General features: G+C 49.5%; 1 protein-coding gene across 44 annotated transcripts in view; it reads right to left on the reverse strand.

The window, feature by feature from the left end:
- Positions 1 to 18,718, reverse strand: part of Msi2 (musashi RNA-binding protein 2) — a 368,962-nt gene that overhangs the window by 7,836 nt on the left and 342,408 nt on the right. For 20 of the 44 annotated variants that reach the window (XM_087573094.1, NM_001430236.1, NM_001430238.1 and 17 more), the window contains 1 exon segment: positions 1,469 to 1,623. In XM_087573094.1, the coding sequence (XP_087429220.1) occupies positions 1,469 to 1,623 (155 nt within the window). 44 annotated transcript variants of the gene reach the window in all.

The following is an 18,718-nucleotide window of genomic DNA, read 5'->3' on the forward strand; positions in this document are numbered from 1 at the left end:
AAGGGGAAACCAAGAGCCAGACTCTGAGGGGTGAGTGGTAAGAAATTGGGGCTCATGCCTCAAACAAATACCAAGACAGTGGCCATGAACCCCACAGGGCAAATACAAGGAACTCCGTCCTGAGTTTCAAGAGATTAATTTGGGGGAAGAAATGTCAGTGATCAACAGTGATGACCTGTGATTATTTCAGCAAAAACATTACAGTGTGAAGGTCCCAAGACCTAGGTTTTCAGGAACAAACACGATGTGTGTTTCTAGCTGTTGAAAATGGAAATGAGTCGTGTTCTGAGTGCTGATCGACAGGCCCCCAAATTGATGCAGCTCTGGGCTGAATAACAATGTTCTGGATTTGGTACTACAGTTGATCCGAGGGGATTAGACTCATCAAACTACTGATTCAAGTAATACTGGATTTGGAGCAGAATTGAAAGAGGACTCAGGACGTACAGGCCGGGGTTGGCTGACATGCACAAATATGTGTCTGTGTGAGAATGCATTAGATAGGGTGTGTGCAAGTGCACATGTGTGTGTGTGCACTCGTGCGTGTGTACGTGTGTGTTTCCAATGCCAGGAGGCATGAATGAAGTTGTCTTGGTTCCCCAGGCCCTTGCAATGGCTTTGGTCTCCCCTGCATGGTCCCCAAGACAGATTTTGCCTGCTTTCTCCCAGATACAGAATCCGATGCAGGATATAACCTGGGATAGCAGACACCCCCACCTCAACTCAAAACCAGATTGCCTCCAAAAGAATGAGGCAGGCTAGGGCAGACATTGGCCCGGGTTTTCCAAAAATGGAGGGGACGCCAGCAAGTGGGCTCAGGCACATTCATGCTCACACACCAGGAGGGAAAAGAACAATACGATCTGAAAACAGCATGCAAATCTCTTAAGCAAATTTCCATCGCCTGGATTAGTCAGATTATAGAACCACAGAGCATCACGGATATCAAATGCATCTGGCCTTTGGGGAGCTGCAGCTAAAGAATGAAAATAGGAACTTACTTGGAACCTGGAGGCCATAAGAAACATTAGCAAGGGAAACGGCCTGGGAAGGAGCTTCCCCTAACACCTTCCAGGCACCACTGACACCAGTGGACAGCGGATTGGGGACTCTGCCCGCTGACATGAGGGATATGGCATGAGGACTTACCATATACCAGAACATGACTTAGGCTATGGCTCATTCTCACCCAGCTTTTACATTTTTTTTAAGGTATCCTATTCTTACTTTGTATAGATTGTATGAATGGCTCAAGGTTGCAAAGACCAAATGTGATGGATGGGTGAGGTTAACAGAGCCGTCCGTACACTTTCCGCTATATGACTGGGCCAGCAAATGGAAGCTTCAGCTGCCCTGGTGCTGATGGGGGTCACCCTGTCTCTTCCTCTGCCCTTAACTCTGGCCTTTCCTCCCCATGGGCTGTGTGAAGTTGGTGAGGAAGGAGGAGGGCAGCGAGGCAGGTACTTACAGCTATGCCGTGGCCGAAGCCTGAGCCCGGCTGTGGGCTGGCTGCACTTATGTAATTCCCCACTCCGGAGTCCTGGCTGGCAGGGCCGTAGAGATCGGCGACAGGTCCTGGGCTGTTGGCCCCCGGGAAGCCTCCGGGCCGCGCCGGGTTGGAGCCTGCCGGGGAAGCGGGCGCGCCAAAATTCGGTTGAGCACTGTAGCTATTCAGGACTGGTGTGCAGAGAATAGAGCTGGGTATGAGGCCAGAAGCCAGGCATGCACCGATCCTTACAAGCCAAACACTCGAGAAATGAAAAAACAGCTGAGGCCCAACTTCTAACACTCAACCAAGGCCATGCGAAAACATCAGCAGGGACTCAAGAATACTCAGCCCAGGCTACCACTAAGAAGCTTGGAGCTCCAGAAATAGATAGAAGAAAAAAAAAACAAAAACGGTCATTCAACACAGTATGGCAACCAACCGGAAGTGCTTCACTGCCCACCAGGTTATCACAATAGAAATAGATATATATGGAGAGAGAGAGAGAAAGATTTTTTTTTCACATCTGAATTGACGCTCATGCAGTCTTCTAGGTTTGGGCACGTTGAGACAGCATTCACATCCCATGCAAACTACAAAGGAACTAGTTTTAGACTACACATTGTGTTAATATTGATATTAAAACATGACAGGAAACAAAAGCAATTTTGTGTGATTGAAAAAAATCTTTGGGAAAGGGATTTTGAATTCATTTGTGTGTGTGTGTGTGTGTGTGTGTGTGTGTGTGTGTGTGTGTATTTCATTCCATTTCTCTTGGTTTTTGGATCCATTAAATGACGAATTTGTGTGTGGTTTTTTTTTTTTTAAAGACAAAATAAAAAGATCTCCATTCTGTATCTCCCCTTCTCCCCCGATCCCTGCTGGCTACTACCTCCCCACCCCCTCCATTTATACCCTGCATGAAAACTGGCAATACTGAAGTGGTCAGAGGATGGGATATGTCATGGAAAGTTCAGGCATCTTAACAGTAATGAAGGCGGCAGAGTCCTCTTTTGGGGTGCAGAACAGGGTATGGAGGGAGGGAGGGGATGGGGTGGGAATGGTAACCTGAAGGTTGGCTAAGGCTGGGGTGCTGCTAATGATCCTACAGGATACCCACACACTCACCTCCTGCAGGAGAAGGAAAGGGGGGGGATTTAAACTTTTTTCCCTTTGGTTGAAAAACAAAACAAAACAGGTAAGTAATGAATGCAGACCACACTAACCCAAAAGGCTGACAGATAAAGCTTATCTGACCACAATGCATCTTGGTTACTTTATCTCAGGTAGGAACTCCAGACTGAGGCAAAGAAAGCTTGGACTGCATGTTGGCTACTGAGGGAGACCCAGCATCCTCATAGCCAGAGACTGTGCACTGTGGCTGGGACAGGGGTGGCCAAAGGTGATACTGCCTTAGGCTTAGCCTGTTTCTAAGTCACCACACCTTCCTAGTGAGGGCTCCTGACTACTAAGCAGGTGAATTCTGCCTCAGCTTTTCTACCCTTTTAGTAGATTAAACTCCATTTGCTGTTAAAAAATTCATCATAGGCCTCAGATGGGGATGCACACCTTTAATCCCAGCACTCCGGAGGCAGAGGCCTGCATAGCAAGTTCCAGGCCAGTGACACACTGAAATCCCGTCTTAAAAAACAAAAACAGAGGGGTTGCAGTGATAGATAGCTCAGTGGTCAGGAGCACTGGCTGATCTTCCAGAGGACCTGGGTTCAATCCCCAGCACAGATTCGGCAGCTCACAACTCCAGTTCCAGGGGATCTGACACCCTCACACCAAAGCATATACAATAAAATTAAATATATTAAAAAACAAAAACAGACCACCTCCCCAAACCCCCCAAAACTCCAAGCAATTTCCATCATAAAAGCAAGCTCTTATTGATTTTGAAACTTCCAGCAGCTGCCAGACCTTAGCTAGCATGTTTTAAAGAAACTCGGTGACAGAAATTTGCTTGTCTTCAGCCTTAGAAGGCTTACTTCCTCCTCCTGGCTCCTGTGGTTGTTACAGCTGCCAAGAAGAACATCTTAAGTGTACAGTGGAGTCCCTCTTGCCTGGGGACCTGTCGCTGGAGGCCCTCACTTCTCTTGTGGCTTTGAAGATCATGTAAGTGGATTATTTCTTTCCATGCACTTGTCACGAGAGTGAGAAGAGATTAATGATTCTCCCTTGAGAAGGGGACACAAGATTCAAAGTGGACCAAACCACACTAGGTCCGGCTCCTGCCTCCCTCAGCTGAGGAAAGAGGGGCTATCACCCCTGGATGCCCTTGGGCAGGATGCTCCCCTTTGAAGCACTGGCCAGAAATTAATAAACAAGACGATCAAGCCAGTGGGCTAGGGGAGGAGGGGGAGGTGCTCCAAGCAATAATAGCTTATTTGGAAATGCACTGGCAGCAGGATCTTTTGAATCAAGAACAATAAAATTGCAGATAACAGTTGTCCGTTCTTGCTCAGGAAGGCAAAAAGGGTGGGATTGTCTTGGTGGACCACACTCTTTTCTTCTGGGCTCAGGAAACACAAAGAGCTCAACAGTGGGCTCTTGGTTCACCCAGGCACCAAACCTCCCTCTACAGAAGAAGGAACTGGCTTTGACTTTGGGCAAGAGGATGGGGCGGAGTTGGGAAAGTGTAGTAGTGGAAGATGGAGAGAGAGGTTTCTTTGTTTTTTTGTTTTCTTTCTCCTCTGATAAGATGCGCTTCTAGGAAGATAGTAGACAGGCAATGAAGAGAAGGCAGGAGAGCCTCACCCTTGGAGACAAATCCAGCTAAAGAAATACAAGAGGCAGCAGGCCGACGGAAGAATGCTGTCCGGAGAGCCCTCTATGGAAGGCTTAGAAGACAGGGGGGCTGTTGGTATTCACCCTGCCCCTGGCAACTTTCCTGCTCCATGTGCACCTGGAAGCCTGGCACTTGTAGTCTGGAGGGAATTTTACAAGAAGCTCATTTTAGGCCTACAGCACCCCTCCCTGCTCAGTCATATCCCATCCAACAGCACTCTTGGAAGAGAGGCACTGTGCTAGAAACATGGCTTACCGCCACCTCCAGTTCCACTGGAGTATGTACTTGCTTGGCCAAAGCCCATCCCAGCTCAAGGCTATGCAGCAAGCATCCCCCATGAAGGGTGGAGGACTTGGCTGCTGAGTCCTCACAGAGGGTACAGTGCACAGGCAATAGGTGCCTAGTGTCCTTCTCCAGGGACCATGGAGCCTACACCCACATGGGTTTGGCCACAGAGGAAAGATGTCCCTTCAAGCTCCATAGTCAACATTCATGTCTCTTGTGGCAGAAGAACCACAGCCCAGATAGTGTGATAAGGTCCCCAGGCAAGCAACCTATTTAGGGACCCTGTTCAGGAAGGGATAGGGACAGATGCTTGGTGGCTGTTACTGCCTGCTGAGAGCAGGCGGGTAGCTGGGACAAAGAAATCCCCTCTTTCTGGAAGTTAGCACAACTCCTCACACTGTACTTGCTGGCTACTTGATAACAGGGTCTCTTCCTGTGAGCTGTGAGGGGCAAAGAAGCAGGCCAGAGGTCAAGTTCCCATGAAAGTTCTCTCTGGGAGTTGGGGATTTGACTCAGTGGTAGAGCGCTTGCCTAGCAAGTGCAAGGCCCTGGGTTCGGTCCCCAGCTCCGGAGGAAAAAAAAAAGAATAGAAAGTTCTCTCTGTGAAATGGAAGGCTCCCTTCCCTGGGCACTGAAACTCATTTGGAGGGATCAGGTGTGGTTCCCTAACTCCAAGAAAGGATAGAGCATCACTTTTCATGGGTGAGGAAGGGCATCTTGACTACTGTATGGCTAGTCAAGCTGTGTGTGCGTGCGTGCCTGCGTGTGTGTGATATCGGGAAGTATCATGGAGTGCCGTCTAAGGTGGTCCCTCCTTCTGCACCTCACTGACCTTCAGCATCCTCTGGCTTTTCCAGTCCAGGCAGTGCCCTCGGGGGGCAGGTACAATGGATAGAGAGGGACACTGGACTTGGAGTCAGAAGACCTTAGTTTGACCCTGGCTCTACCCTGACACTAGCTTGTGTCCTTATCTGTGACACATGAGTAATATGCCCCTTATTCAATCTGAGTCGCTAGACTGCTGTGAGAATGAAAAGGAGAAAAAGCTCTGTGACTTATCAGGTATATGCAGAGCCCCACATAGGTCCTGTATGCACATTTAGCAAAGTCCAATAGAGGAAAATGCAATCCACTTGCCATACAGACCTAGAGGTGATTACAAAAGGGTTCAATCCATCCATCTGGTGCATTTAATCACCCTGGACCTGAAAAAAAGGACTCAGGGGTGGGGGGTGCGACATGAAAAGCGGGGACACTTGCTATACCTCAGAAGGCTAGCAAAGCAAGAGGGATGTATTGGAATGAGAGTTGGAGGTATTTTATATTAAATGAAAAGCTTCCTGATGCGCAAGAAAACACCTAGATGGCTGACCCAATGAGGCCTTCCTATCTCCTCTCAGAGATGGGAATGGAAATTGGACCAGCAACCTGCACTGGGAATGCACATCCTTACGTGTGTGTGTGTGTGTGTGTGTGTGTGTGTGTGTCTGTATGTGCTCTGCTTACCTGTGGTCAGGAAGGGCTGGGCCAAGAGTGGAATTAATCTTAGTGGGTAGAGAAAACTCACAATAGCCTTACTGTAGGTCCAAGAAAAGAAATGGAAGTCCAGGTCTTTCTATCTTTCTATATTGTCTAAAACTGGGTAGAATTTGACGGGAGCAGCAGAGAAGGAAACCCACTCACAGCCACAGTACCCAGGAGATGTTGCATTAAACCATTCAATATCTGAACATGTAGCCTCTGTCTCCTTGTCCAGCCCTTTAGGGTATAGGACCAAAATACCAAAATTGAATAGGGAACCCAAATGATGAAAGCAGGTGAACTCCAGTTTGATGTTGAGAAAGACCCTCAGCCTGTTTTGATCTGTCCATGGGGCACATCATCTACCTAACTTACGAGGGAAGCAACCAGTACGGTTTTCCCATGTGTCTCTAGTCACACCCACTTGTGACTGTGATGCTACACATTCATTGTGACAGTCCCATCCCTGCCTGTCCCAGCCATAGCTCCCTTGGGTCTTAGATGAAGGTCCCATGCCTGCCTGTCCCAGCCATAGCTCCCTTGGGTCTTAGATGAAGGTCCCATGCCTGCCTGTCCCAGCCATAGCTCCCTTGGGTCTTACACATTACTTCTCATATGACCAGTGTGTATTTCTCTGTGCTACAAACATACTGCAGAGCTATGAGATCCAAGGCTAGGACTTAGGCTATAGACTTAGAAGATGGTCTAGCTTGGATTCCCGAAATGATGGCTACCTAAGAATCAGTGGTCAGCACCTCCCTGCTAGGAATGCCAGGGCAGGAGGTGCACTACTATGGCTGGGCCAAGAGAGGTGAGAGCTAATGGGATAAGAGAGTACCAGGCTGGATTACCCTGTGTAATAGATGAGCAAACGCAGGGTCTTAGGACTGAATCCAGTTCTAACTTGAAAGTACATGTAACTTCAGTCAGGTGCCTGTCCTTGAATCATTTTGGTGCTGTAGACACCTCTCTTACTAGCACTAGCCAGGGATGGTCGGGTGGTGCCTACAAAGACATGGGGGACTTCATCTCTGCTGATGACTGGGGCACCTCCTACTGTGTCTTAAAACAAAGAACCCTGTGGCAAAAAGCAGAGATGCAGTCAGTGTTGGGAGTCAGTAAGTGGGAGAGGACACTGGTCAAGCCCTCACTGAGCTCATCATCCCTGTCAAAAGAGCCTGGACACACTGGGGTCCCCAGAGAACTAACTCAGCCCTCAGAGTCCACCCCACTCTGCTGGGTCCTGTGAGGAGCTGGGACACCTTAGGGCTGGTTGGCATTTGCGACCCAATCACATCTAACGGCATCTTGGCACCAGGGGATCCAGCATCTGGGTGTGGGTGGTAGATGGTGGGTGAGGAGGGTGCTCAGGGCATAGCCCCCCGAGGAACTGTACAAAAGGCTTTCCACTCGAGTAGTCCGTCTTTAATGATTGTGAAGGCACAGGAGTTTAATCCATTTTTGATGTAAGCACTAATAGCTCTGTGTCCTTGAAGTTCAAAGCGGGCGCATACATGTCACTAATTAACCAAGCGCAGAGCCATTCAGCTCCCTCTCATGTTCCTAATTAGGTCTTTAATAACAAACAAACTCCGACCTTAGCAAGAGGCTCCCATTTGTCAGCGAGTCTAGGAGTATGGCTGCTTCCCTGTTTACAGTTGTTCTAAACTTTTTGCTCCTAATCTCAGCCTAGCCTCAAGGGGAGAATCTCACCTCAGGAGACAAGGACCCCTAAGGCCATCCTTGAAGGTGGTCTTGTTGGCCCTGGTAGGCAGAAGAGCCCTGAGGCCACAGGGACCCTAAACCTAGGCTGGTGACTTTCCCCTGCTTCTGTTTGAAGGATGCTAGGTGCCTGTCATGGTCAGGGATGGTATAAAGTTGTAAAACTAACCAGGACCTGAGGCTATGGTTACACATTGACTTTGCCTAGGCTCTGATTCGATGGATTTGAAATATGGCCTAGCAATGAGGAAGTTAGAAAAATGCTGAGATGATCCCAGCATGCAGCATAGCTGCAACAAATCTTTAGGGTGGCTCGATCATTCGCAGCGATTAGCAAGTCTTCTGTTATTGCACGTGTGTGGTGTGTGTGTATGTGTGCATGTGGAGGCCACTGTCAAGTGTCTTTATTGTTCTCCACCTTAGTTGAGACAGAGTCTCTCGATGAACTTGGAGCTCATCAATTTGGTGAAGCAGGCTGACCAATCAGCTCCAGGGATTCACGTATCTCTACCTTGTGGGTGCTGGGATTAGAGATGCAACTGTGCCTCGCTGTTATGTGAGCACTGGGGATCAGAACTCGGGTCCACCCACTTGCAAAAGGACACCCTTTACCAACTGGGCCATCTCCCCTAGCCCCAGGTCTTCTGCTATTAATGAATACTGTTCACAAAGACAGAAGAATCCCAGAAGCCTACAAGTTCCCACCAAGCACACTCAAGACTAGAAATCTGACATACTGAAAATGCGATTCTAACTGTAAACAGAGGCCCGCTTCACCCCCATGCATACTGCACTGGATGGCCTACTGTTCTCAAGGGCACACCCTACACCTCCACGGGATTTCCTGTCACTGGGATGCTCTCGGCTTTCTCTGCGCTCTATCCTTAAGCCACTGTCATTTTCACTGCTTATGTCTCCTAGGACGAAGGATCAGGAGCTTTGGACAGAGCAGCATACAGAGCTGCGGGGTTGATGGGACTATTGGGGACTGGAAGTCTGAAATCCTCATTTAGTGGAGGTGGATGCCAGCCAGGAACCGGGCCCCGCCCATCCTCCTGTGGGTTTATCGTCTGAACTATTCCTCACTCACAGGCATCTCCTTTCCCAGGAGGCGGGTGCACCTCTTGGTGGTTTCAATTTCCTCTTAGCTATTTGAACCTTGAAGGTCAAGACCTAGGGAATGGAGGTCATGAACTCGGTGAGACCCCTACTAGCATGTCCTGGTGAGTTTACTCTTCAAAGCAGGCAAACAGAAAACGAGGTTGGCAGAGGGAGACCTGAAAACCTCAGGGGCTACACCTCCGTGGAAGGTTTAAAGGGTGTTTTTCTGCATTAAAAAGACAATGTGAGGTCAAAGACAGAATAAAGAGACAAGGAGTTTCTTCCAATGTCACGCTGTCCCTGCTGTGTTTCTGGTCTGTTCTCTGGCGGGGGAGGGGTGGGTTAGTTTTGTGACTCTTCAGGGAACCCACCTTTCTGTGTGTACCTGTAAGGCTGAACTCTCCAAGGCCTGGGAAGCCTACCCTCTCCAAGACATAGTCAGAAATAACTTCCAGAAAGAAAGGGAAGCTGGCTGGGAAACTGGCTGGCCTGCTTTCCTCACACATCAGTCTCTACCACAGGCACCCAGGCGCAAGCGTGGCATTCACTATTTGCCATGGACCTGGACAGACCACTTTATTAATATTAATAAGTAGCCAGGAACAAAGGGCCCATTTATTTTTAGCCTTCTTTAATTGTGTAGTAATTACTCATCTACAAAACAAATGAGCCCCTGTTTGCAGTTGCTATGGTACCTGGTGCCCAAGCCTCCCTGAAAGAAGATTGGGCAAGGAGTCGGCTGCGCCTGTGGCCACACCCCCTTCTCCACCATTGGTCCAAAGCACAGCCCCAGCAACTGGGCAGCCAATGGCTTCCTTGCTCTTGGGCTGGGCAGTGTTTCCCAACCACTTTCCAGATGCGGTTTGTGCAAGGCAAAGAAAGGGATGCTGACTCCTCCCTGCAGAGAAGTCTGCCTACCCAGAGATTCCCACCCCTATCCATCACCTCAGACAGAGACTAACTCCTTTCAGCTGTATTTTACCTAAAGGTTCCCTTCAGAAAATTCCCTTCAACCTGGCTCCCTCCGGCTGAACCACACCTCTTCTGGGTCTCCTTTGTCTGACACTGGTCCGAATAGATGCAGGGACCAAATCAAAATGTCAGCCAAAGATCAGCCAGGCAGAACCATGCTGCTGAGTCCCAACAACAGAAGCAGGTGCAAAAATGCAGAGCGTGCCTCTCGAGACCACTTGTAAATGATTTTGGTTATCGTCTCCCCTAAGGATAGGAAGAATTGAGTGGGAACAGCTGCACCTTTCTGTTGAGTGTTTAAAAGTTGCAGTTTGGCTCAGCCGTAGCTAGACTGGTACATCAGTATGTGCTGATAGTGGCTGAGAGCACAGGCTGATGGGACAGGCTCAAATCCTGTCACTGCCACCTCAGATAAGCTACTATCTCTTCCCGGAGCCACAGTTTGTAATCTCTAAAATGGGAAGGAGACTGATGGTGCCCATTTATGGCTTCAGAATTAAGTGGGGGTATGGTGTGCGGGCTTGGTGCACATGGCACTCGACTCATCATGGAGCAGCTACTGGTGAATTGATGTTATTATTATTGTATTAATAAAGTGGGGGAATGTCTCTAATGCCTTCTTGTTAACAGGATACTCTTCTTTAAGGAAACTTCCGGCAGATGTGTATTTTGAGACGTTCGGTTCACCAGGTGTGGTTAATCCCAGCCAGACAAGGACAATGAAAGATGGACGGGACCAGCAGAAAGAACAAGGGCAGAGGCTGCCATGCGGGCAAAGGAATGAGAACTGACAGTCGGAGGATGGCAGTGGGTGACAACTTGTCACTGAAGGTAAAATGGAGATGTGTGTCAGCTCTGGGCCCCTGCCCAGGTCATCTTTCTTAGGTGGTTTTTGTTTTTCTCAGTCTACTACTATGAAGAATTTGAGCCAATCCCCAGCCCCTCGAGACATAGTGACCCTGGCTGGCTTCTAGGTAGCCCAGTCTCTTTAAGTCTACATTGCACTACTCAGTAGCTGGTCTTCCATTCCCAATCTCTGAAGACCAGGGCCAGGTCTCAAGTACTGAGCTTTGCTGTCTGCTGAGTACTCCCTGACCTACAGCTAGATCTCAACTTGACTGTGTGATCTGTCCTTCCCAGTAGACTCCACAGGCAAGGACCATACCACAGAACCCTTCTGTACCCTACCCTAGCCTCCATCACCAGGGCTGAGACGGGGCTTATCAAGTAGAGGGGCGTATGAGACCTTCTGTGTAGATACCTACTGGTGTGCATTCAGAGGCTACAATGTCTAGGAATTGTTTGTGACTTGTCCATCGCCTCCATGCTACTCTGAATAATGCTGCCAGAGTATGTCAATCACGCACCTCTGGTCTCACTTCCTGCTATGGGGTTTCCCTACTTGTTGCCCAAGTGAATCTAGGCTTCACAGCTGGGTACCACAGGCCTTCTGCACTGGTCTGTCCAGCTCTCCAACACCACCGGATGCTCACCCCACCCCTACTGTATTTAATTCTCCAGCCACAGTTAACTGTTTGCAGGGTTTCATATTTACTCTCTTCTGTTGAATCACATCCCCACCATGCTCCTCCTGTGTATGGAACAGGCGTCTGTGACTGGGTTTTTGGTGGTGTAGTGTCATTAAGCACCCACCGTCTTCGCTTCAGGCTGGCTGGTTCTTCTTAAGGGTGGGAAAAGCGCTGGTGTTCTACCATAACCCTCCAAGAGGGTGGTATGCGCCTCTGGTCATTACTACAAGGTAATTTTCTTTCTCTTTTTCAGCCCCCAAGCTTACCTTTGGGGTGCAGTCCTTCCCCCACCTCCACTGTATAAAAGCCCTTTGGTTTAGAAGGAGACAGATCTAAGGCTCAGTGACTGGTTCTGACAGCACAGGCCTTGGCCAATCAGCATGAAGCTGGACCACCATCTGAGCTGCGTTGCACTGTGCTGTTCTGCATTTGTGAAGCAGATCTCATACCGCTCAGGCTGGCTTTGTATCTGTTGTGTAGCTAAGGCTGATCTTTGAACTTCTGGATTTCCCTCCCTCTGACTGCTAAGTCTTCAGGTGTGCACCAGTCTGCTGGGTTTATCCAAGGCTGAGGGTGATCAAACCCAGGACTTCATGCATTCTAGGTTAAACACACTATCGACTGAACCACCTCCTTTTTTAGGTGGGATAGCATGACACCCCACACAGCTGTAGCCATCAAGAGGAAAAGCAGCTTATCTAAAGGTACTAAAGTTAGAGGGTAGCGAAAGTCAATAGAACTACATAGAAGAGTCTGGAAGACCACACACTTAGAGCCTACCCCTCTGTGGCTCTTTCAGGTTCTCAGCCCATAAATCCTCTATGAAACACAAACAGCTAAAAGCATCGTGACTCAGGCCTAGTGATGTACCTACCATGTCCAGTGACGACTACTGTCCCACACTTGGTAAGTATCAGCTGAATTCAGCTTTGGCAGATGGCCTTGGCTCTGTTTATACAATCTCCATCTGGAAGGCTGGACTGTGTGGAATGACCCACAACTAGACCTCAGGGCTGTCTGGGTGTTCCCTGTACAGCTGACTGTGTGAGGTGTCTGGGTGGCAGGTCTATGGTGGCCATTTCTCCACAGGACTCATTTCAGGAGGCCAAACACCTGTGTCGGATCCAGTGCGCGTCAGCTTGACTCGAGCCTGTTTCCAGGTTACCAGGAGTGCGACTCTGGATAAGTCACATCGACATTCTGCGGGCCTGCTCTCAGGAGAAAACATGTAAACCAAGCCAACCCTGCTTTCCTGTTTAGCTCGTGGCTTAGGTGTGGCTGAATATAGTTATCAAAGCTCTTTGAAATATATGGCACCAGGACGCCTCCAAGCCTCTGTCCCTCTGATGGTTCTCATCAACCCTAGGGCGTGACCACCTTTCAGGTCTGTCCACAAATGGGAGCGGGTCCCTAGGCCTATTGTGTTCTCTCTGCTTGTGCAGAAGACTCCTTGACAGTTGCGCCTGGGCTTTCTAGCCAGTACTCGAACGACAGCTCACCCTCTTAAGGGACAGTCAGGAATGTGTCAACTACTGAAAACCGTTCCACTGATTTAAAGACCATTAACATTCCCCCACTCCATCTGCTTCCAGATTAACTTATACTTCGGTCTGGACTTTAAGGCTAGTCGCTAATTGCTCTAGAGTTCATTTATCAAGTGCATGGTATTTCTATTACAAAATTATTGATTGGAGCTGATGTACTGTATCCTCAATGGGGCTGGTCCGAAAGCCCTTGGAGAATGAATGAAGCCGAGGTCAGCGTCAGAAGCCTGCGCACGTTATTATAGACTCTGTGGCGTTACTTAAACCTCACTGCCAGTCTTTGTGGTTAAAGCCCTGACTCCTTAGAAATGACAGTTTTAATGACAACCTGGGAAAATAGGTGCTCTTCAGAACACAGGCCAGGGCTTGAAAAAGGAATACTGAAGTAACACTGTGGGTGAGCCAAGTCCAGCTAGTCGTGGCACCTTGTCCTGCCCCAGTGGGTCATACCTTTCTTCCCCTCTGACCACTATACTGATTCTACTTATGGCAACAGACATGACTGTGTCCTAAGGAGAGGCTCTCTTCGTGACTTTGCCCACAGATAGGCCACAGCCCCCCGAAAGGATGTATCTTTGCTGACACAGGTTGAGAGGAAAGCAGAGAGCTGTCCTGTGTCTCCCACTCTTCATCTCCCATCAGATCTTGCTGACAGAAGTGCAGAAAAGCTATTCCCAGAGCTGAAGCCACACACTGATCCCCCCAACCCATTCTCTGTCATGTATGCATGTAGGCAGGTATATTTACCTGTGCGTGTGCATGTGTGTGCAGTTCAGAGGTTGATGTCAGGTATTTATCTTATTTTTTTTTTTGAGACACTGGTTTCTCACTCAAACCAGATCTTGCCGTTTTAACTTGCATGGCTGTCCCATGAGCCTCCAGGATCTGCCTGACTGCCCACGTAATGCTGGGGGTTACAGGTCTGTGCTATCACAGTCTGCTATATCTGGCTTTTCTGAATTTTAGGGCTCAGAAGTCAGAACCTCATGTATGTGTGGCAAGTTCTTTACCAAACAATCTCTCAAGCCCATTTTCCCATTTTATAATGGAGTCAGAGGTGGCACACGATTTCTGCTTGTGTCCTTTCAGTGAAGGCTGTGGGATGCCCTCCAGATGGGAGACAAGGCGGGGACAGGGGAGGGATGGAGAGCTTTGAGACACTTTCACAAAGGTGGCTGCAGAGACCCAGAACCATCTCGGAAGGGCTGGGATGTCCTGCCAGTTTCTTGGGCCCTATCCTCCTCCACTGGTTTAGGAGAGGCCTCACAGTCCTGTGGTGGGCATGCTAGTCTGCCCACTTGCTTCCTGGGCTGGAACTCTGAGGGCTCTAGACTACAGGCACCGAAGCTGTCCTAGGATGCAGGTTAGTAGCCCGGGGTTCTGCTCTCTGGTTTCTGTTCCCATTCGCTGCTCTTACTTGCTAGGTCAGTTTGCATCTGCAGCAGCACTGAAGCCTAGTCCCAGCCATTTTCTGCTGCCTGCCTCCCCTGTCCCCAGGGAGACCATGCTGAAGGATGGCTCCTCCTGGGTTTTTCCACATGGAGCCTTTGTGTCCTCATTCTGTCTGGCCCGGCGCATGCTCAGTTCTTTCGTGTTCTAACTGCCAGACCATCCCGAGCTTCCCCGCTTCCCCCAACAAGACTTCTGTTTCATTCTATCATGATGTAGCCTTTTGAAGATGTTATGGGTTCTGTGACTCTTTTCCTGAATTCCATGTCCCAAGATAGATAACTTGTATCCTATGGCCCTTTCTGATGGTAGGGTTTGGTCAGAGCCATTATGCACCTTGACTTGACATGAAGATTCTGGGTCTAAGAAAGTTAGGGACAAAAGCTCTAAGGTCTCTGGTACTCCCTTTGTGGAGTGTTACATGCAGAGAAGACAGAGTGTCCAAAGATGCTTGCCCACACATGCCATAGGGAGGACAAAGGCTTGCTCCAGAAAAACATTTCTAGGGAGTCCTAGGGGGAACGGGTGGCTCTTCTGTGGCTGTCTCAGGCCTACATGATTCTCTCTTCCCTGAGAAGCTGTGTCAGTCACCACTGGGAGGGATGCTGGACCATTGCTCATGCCATTGGCCCCTTTCACCATTACCACTCAAAAGAGCCGGTGTCAGCATCTATCAGAGTCAAATGTACCCGCTGTCTGCAAGGGCCGAAGCTCTCAGTCTCTTTCTTACCACACCTTACCTCCCTCTACCCACAGGAACAGATGACACAGGCTGATCTTTTCATAGGGACCTGTGTCCCTGAAGGGCTCAAGGAGAAGCTGGGCTTAGAGGAGGCTGGCTGATGGCCTTAAAAACAAGAAAAGATCTGTTGCTTTGGTGGAGAATGGTGTGGGAGAGATAAGAACTCAGAAGAACACGATGACTCCTTCCGACTCTGGCTCCCCTTGCTTTCACTATGGTGAACACGGAGTTTGTTGGGCAGGCTAGAGCTGAAGGGGGTGACCCAGTGGAGAGCGTGAGGAGAGGTGGTGGTGGCTGATGGCGAGCACATGGATCCAAGGCCTTGGCGACATTGAAAACATGGAAGCCCTTCTCTTCCTGGTCCCCATGCTACCCTTCAGACAGCAGTGTTGGGTCGCACCCTCGGAGACCCTGTAGTATCAACTCAACAATGCATGTTCTACAACTACGGCTACAGCTATCAGGACATCTACTACAGTGCATGCATTTAGTTCAGTCCCACAGATACATACAATCTAAGAACAGGCAGGGGAGGTGTGAAATGTTTTACTAGACAACAGGTGTTTTGGAGTTGTAACTGATAAAAAAAATAGAAAAACGTAAAGTGTACAAAAAAAAAGAGAGAGAGACATTTCTTGAGAGTGGGATGAGTTTGTTTCTTGAACTGTTTTATCTGAACAAGCAAAACATGCAAACCAGCTGGTACTAACAGGAAGCTGGACACTGAGAGGGGAACAGGTGTGGACAAACCTTCCTGCTGAGCGTGCTCAGAAGAGTGTCTGAGAGGACGTGTGCAGGTCCTAGTGTAAGAGAGGCGGGAAAGTATGCCTCAGACACTCTCTCACCGCAGCCCCAACCAAGCAAGAGAAAAGACAACAGAGACATGACTGCTCACACTCACCACCACCGTCAGGAACTTACGTCACTAGACTGGAATAAAGCTGGCAAGTATAAAGTACAGTAAGGGGTCCTGGCTGGGGCCGGAGGGTGGGTAATACCAGGGGAGGGCTGCTCGGCAAGCTCTAAGAGTCATACACGGACCCACCAATGAGGTCATCCCAGAATAAAAGTACCCTGAAAATTGGTACCATTTTTTTTCCTCAGGTTGGGGGCGGGGGGGGGGGGAGGAGGTGTCAAGTGTCCAACCAGATTTATGTTTGGATGGGACGTGATGGGGGTGGTGCCGCTGGAACTGGATGAGCACAATCAAAATAAACGAACTCTCGACTGAGCACGAGAAAAGATGATGTTTCAGACTGCCAGGTGAACGTGAAAGGAAAGTGACCACTGATAGTGAAGTTATCTAGGAGTCGGCAGGGAGGTCCCCTGCTGGGCCTGTGCCCTGCTCACCTCAGGTTCTGGGGGAAGTAAGGAAAGGTAGGCAGGCCAGCCCAGAGGAACAGGCAGCAACTCAAGGCCTCCCCCTTGACTGCCTCAATACCACAGCCCTGACGGATACAAGTTGCCACCCCGAGAAAGATCCAAGCTGCCTCCCACCCCCATGGCCCTTAGTAGGTGCTTCCTAACATGAGGAGGAGGGAGGTCAAAATAAAGGGGTGGGGGGAGCGGGGGAATTAAACCGGTGGGGCTAAATAAAAATGACCAAAAAAAAAAAAAAAGTTGCTCTCAGTAAGACGTCTAATCCCTAACCCAAGTCCAGGAAGCAGAGACACATTTCCTAGAGTCTGTAGTCATTGTCAGGTGTGGCATGGTGCTGATCGATGGATTCTAAGGAGATTATAAGGATTCCTGATACAGAATGCTTGCTCGGGAGGCCGGGGCAGGGGCAGTCTTAGCTTTGGGGGACGACCTGGGAGTAAGGTGAGGCAAGGTTTGAGGAGCTGGTACAGGGAAATCTGGATCATCCAGTGCCTGGGAACCCTCTGGGACCTGGTGTAACACATACACTGATGTATGGCTTTCCTCAATTCACAACAGAGTATTTGTCAATGAAGGACCAATCAAAGGTATATTAACTGGCCAACCTCTTCCAGGCTCAGAGTTTGGGTCATCTTCTAGAAAGAAAGTGACAGTCCCCCTACTGGCCAAAATATGTTAAAAGAAAAAGGCAGAGTTCCCTTCCCCAACTTGACAGCTTTGGTCCAAGTCCAAAGGTGGGGCGCTGGGCTGGGCTTCCTGGTCTCCATACACAGATCGGGCCATGTTCTCTATGGTGGGCACAGCCCAAGCCTACTTGGCAGAGCTGGGCAGTTCCCCTTGGGTGGGTACCTCAAGCTGAGGATTTACTCCTTGTACTAACCCAGGCTGGGGTGGGCAGGGGTTTGGGGAGCGTCCTCCTGAATACGATTCACTAACAGTGCAGCGATGAGCATGGCTGACCTTGATGGCCTGTGGGAGATTTGGCTCCCGATGGAAATGGCTACAAATAAAACACCACTGATCCGGGAAACAAAATGTGTGGTTGGAGATGACCTTGAGGGTTAGGAGTTAGAGGGATGGGTGAGTGGGGTTCCCGCCTGGCTGGGGAGGGAGGAGGGACCTGTGCATGGGCAGAGTGGCAGAAGGGGGCACAGCCCGGGGAGACGGCTCTCAGACTCGCAAAGAATCCCATGCTGCCCTTTAAACTTGCCATGGAGTCAAGGGGATCGGGGTGGGGTGGGGAGAGAGGCAGGGTTAATTTCGGGTTAAAGTTTAGTTTCATAATCCAAGTTATCAAAAGAAAGAAACTGATCGGAGAAAACAAACAACACTCACAAATTTCAAGACTGTTCTTTTGATCTTTCTCCCCTCCCAGGCACAGGTAGGAATGAAGCTTTTTGGTTTTTTGTTTTGCTTTCTTTTTTTTCATTCCCCCAAAGCATTCATAATAACCCCCAAAACCAGAAACATGAAGACATGATGCAACTGTGCACCTGTCCTAGGGCCTGGGAGTGGGGAACACCAAGGGACACTGGCCAGAGGGCCAGGTGGGACCTTTACAGACTAGAGTGGGTAGAAGTTGAGAGAGCCCAGCTCTCTGGGCTTCCCAGCCTGCCTGCCAATCACAAGTTCTCTGGCAAACTGCCCCTCAGTAGCCCCCACCTCAATTAATTCTCTCCCTGAACCACCCCCAAAACTCCAGTGGATATCTTGGGGGAGGGGATCCTTTGTAGCTTGGAGGCCAGTGCCAGTTTGCATGGAACGGATTTTCTCTGACATTTTCTAATGAGTCTTACTATACCAGTTTGGGTTTTTGGCATTTGCCCTCTGGGCCTTTAACGATCCATTTCCTGGAATCTTCCCCAGCACCCCACCCCGCCCCACCTTCTGCAGAGCCTAGTTCTGTTAAATCAGTGCTCCAGAGCCCTGCCTGACGGGGCAGAGTGTTAGGGCAAGGGTGCCAACCTGGTACCAAGCTGCTCAGTGGAGGGAGGGGCAAGGTGGAGAGAGCCGCTGTCGGCAGGGGTGCCCAGTGCATGGCAGGGAGCCCTTGGCACTTGTGGCGGGGTGACATACCCCGGTTCTGGTTGGACCTTATAATATTGCTGGGAAAGTGGTCCCTGGCGACTGGACAAAAGTCATGGGAAAGAAAGTTCTAATCTCTTTGGTGGGCTACCTGACTGAAAAGAGAGTCTG

Source organism: Rattus norvegicus, chromosome 10 (genome assembly GCF_021556685.1).
Source record: "Rattus norvegicus strain SHRSP/BbbUtx chromosome 10, alternate assembly SHRSP_T2T, whole genome shotgun sequence".
In the NCBI taxonomy this organism is placed as follows: Eukaryota; Metazoa; Chordata; class Mammalia; order Rodentia; family Muridae; genus Rattus; species Rattus norvegicus.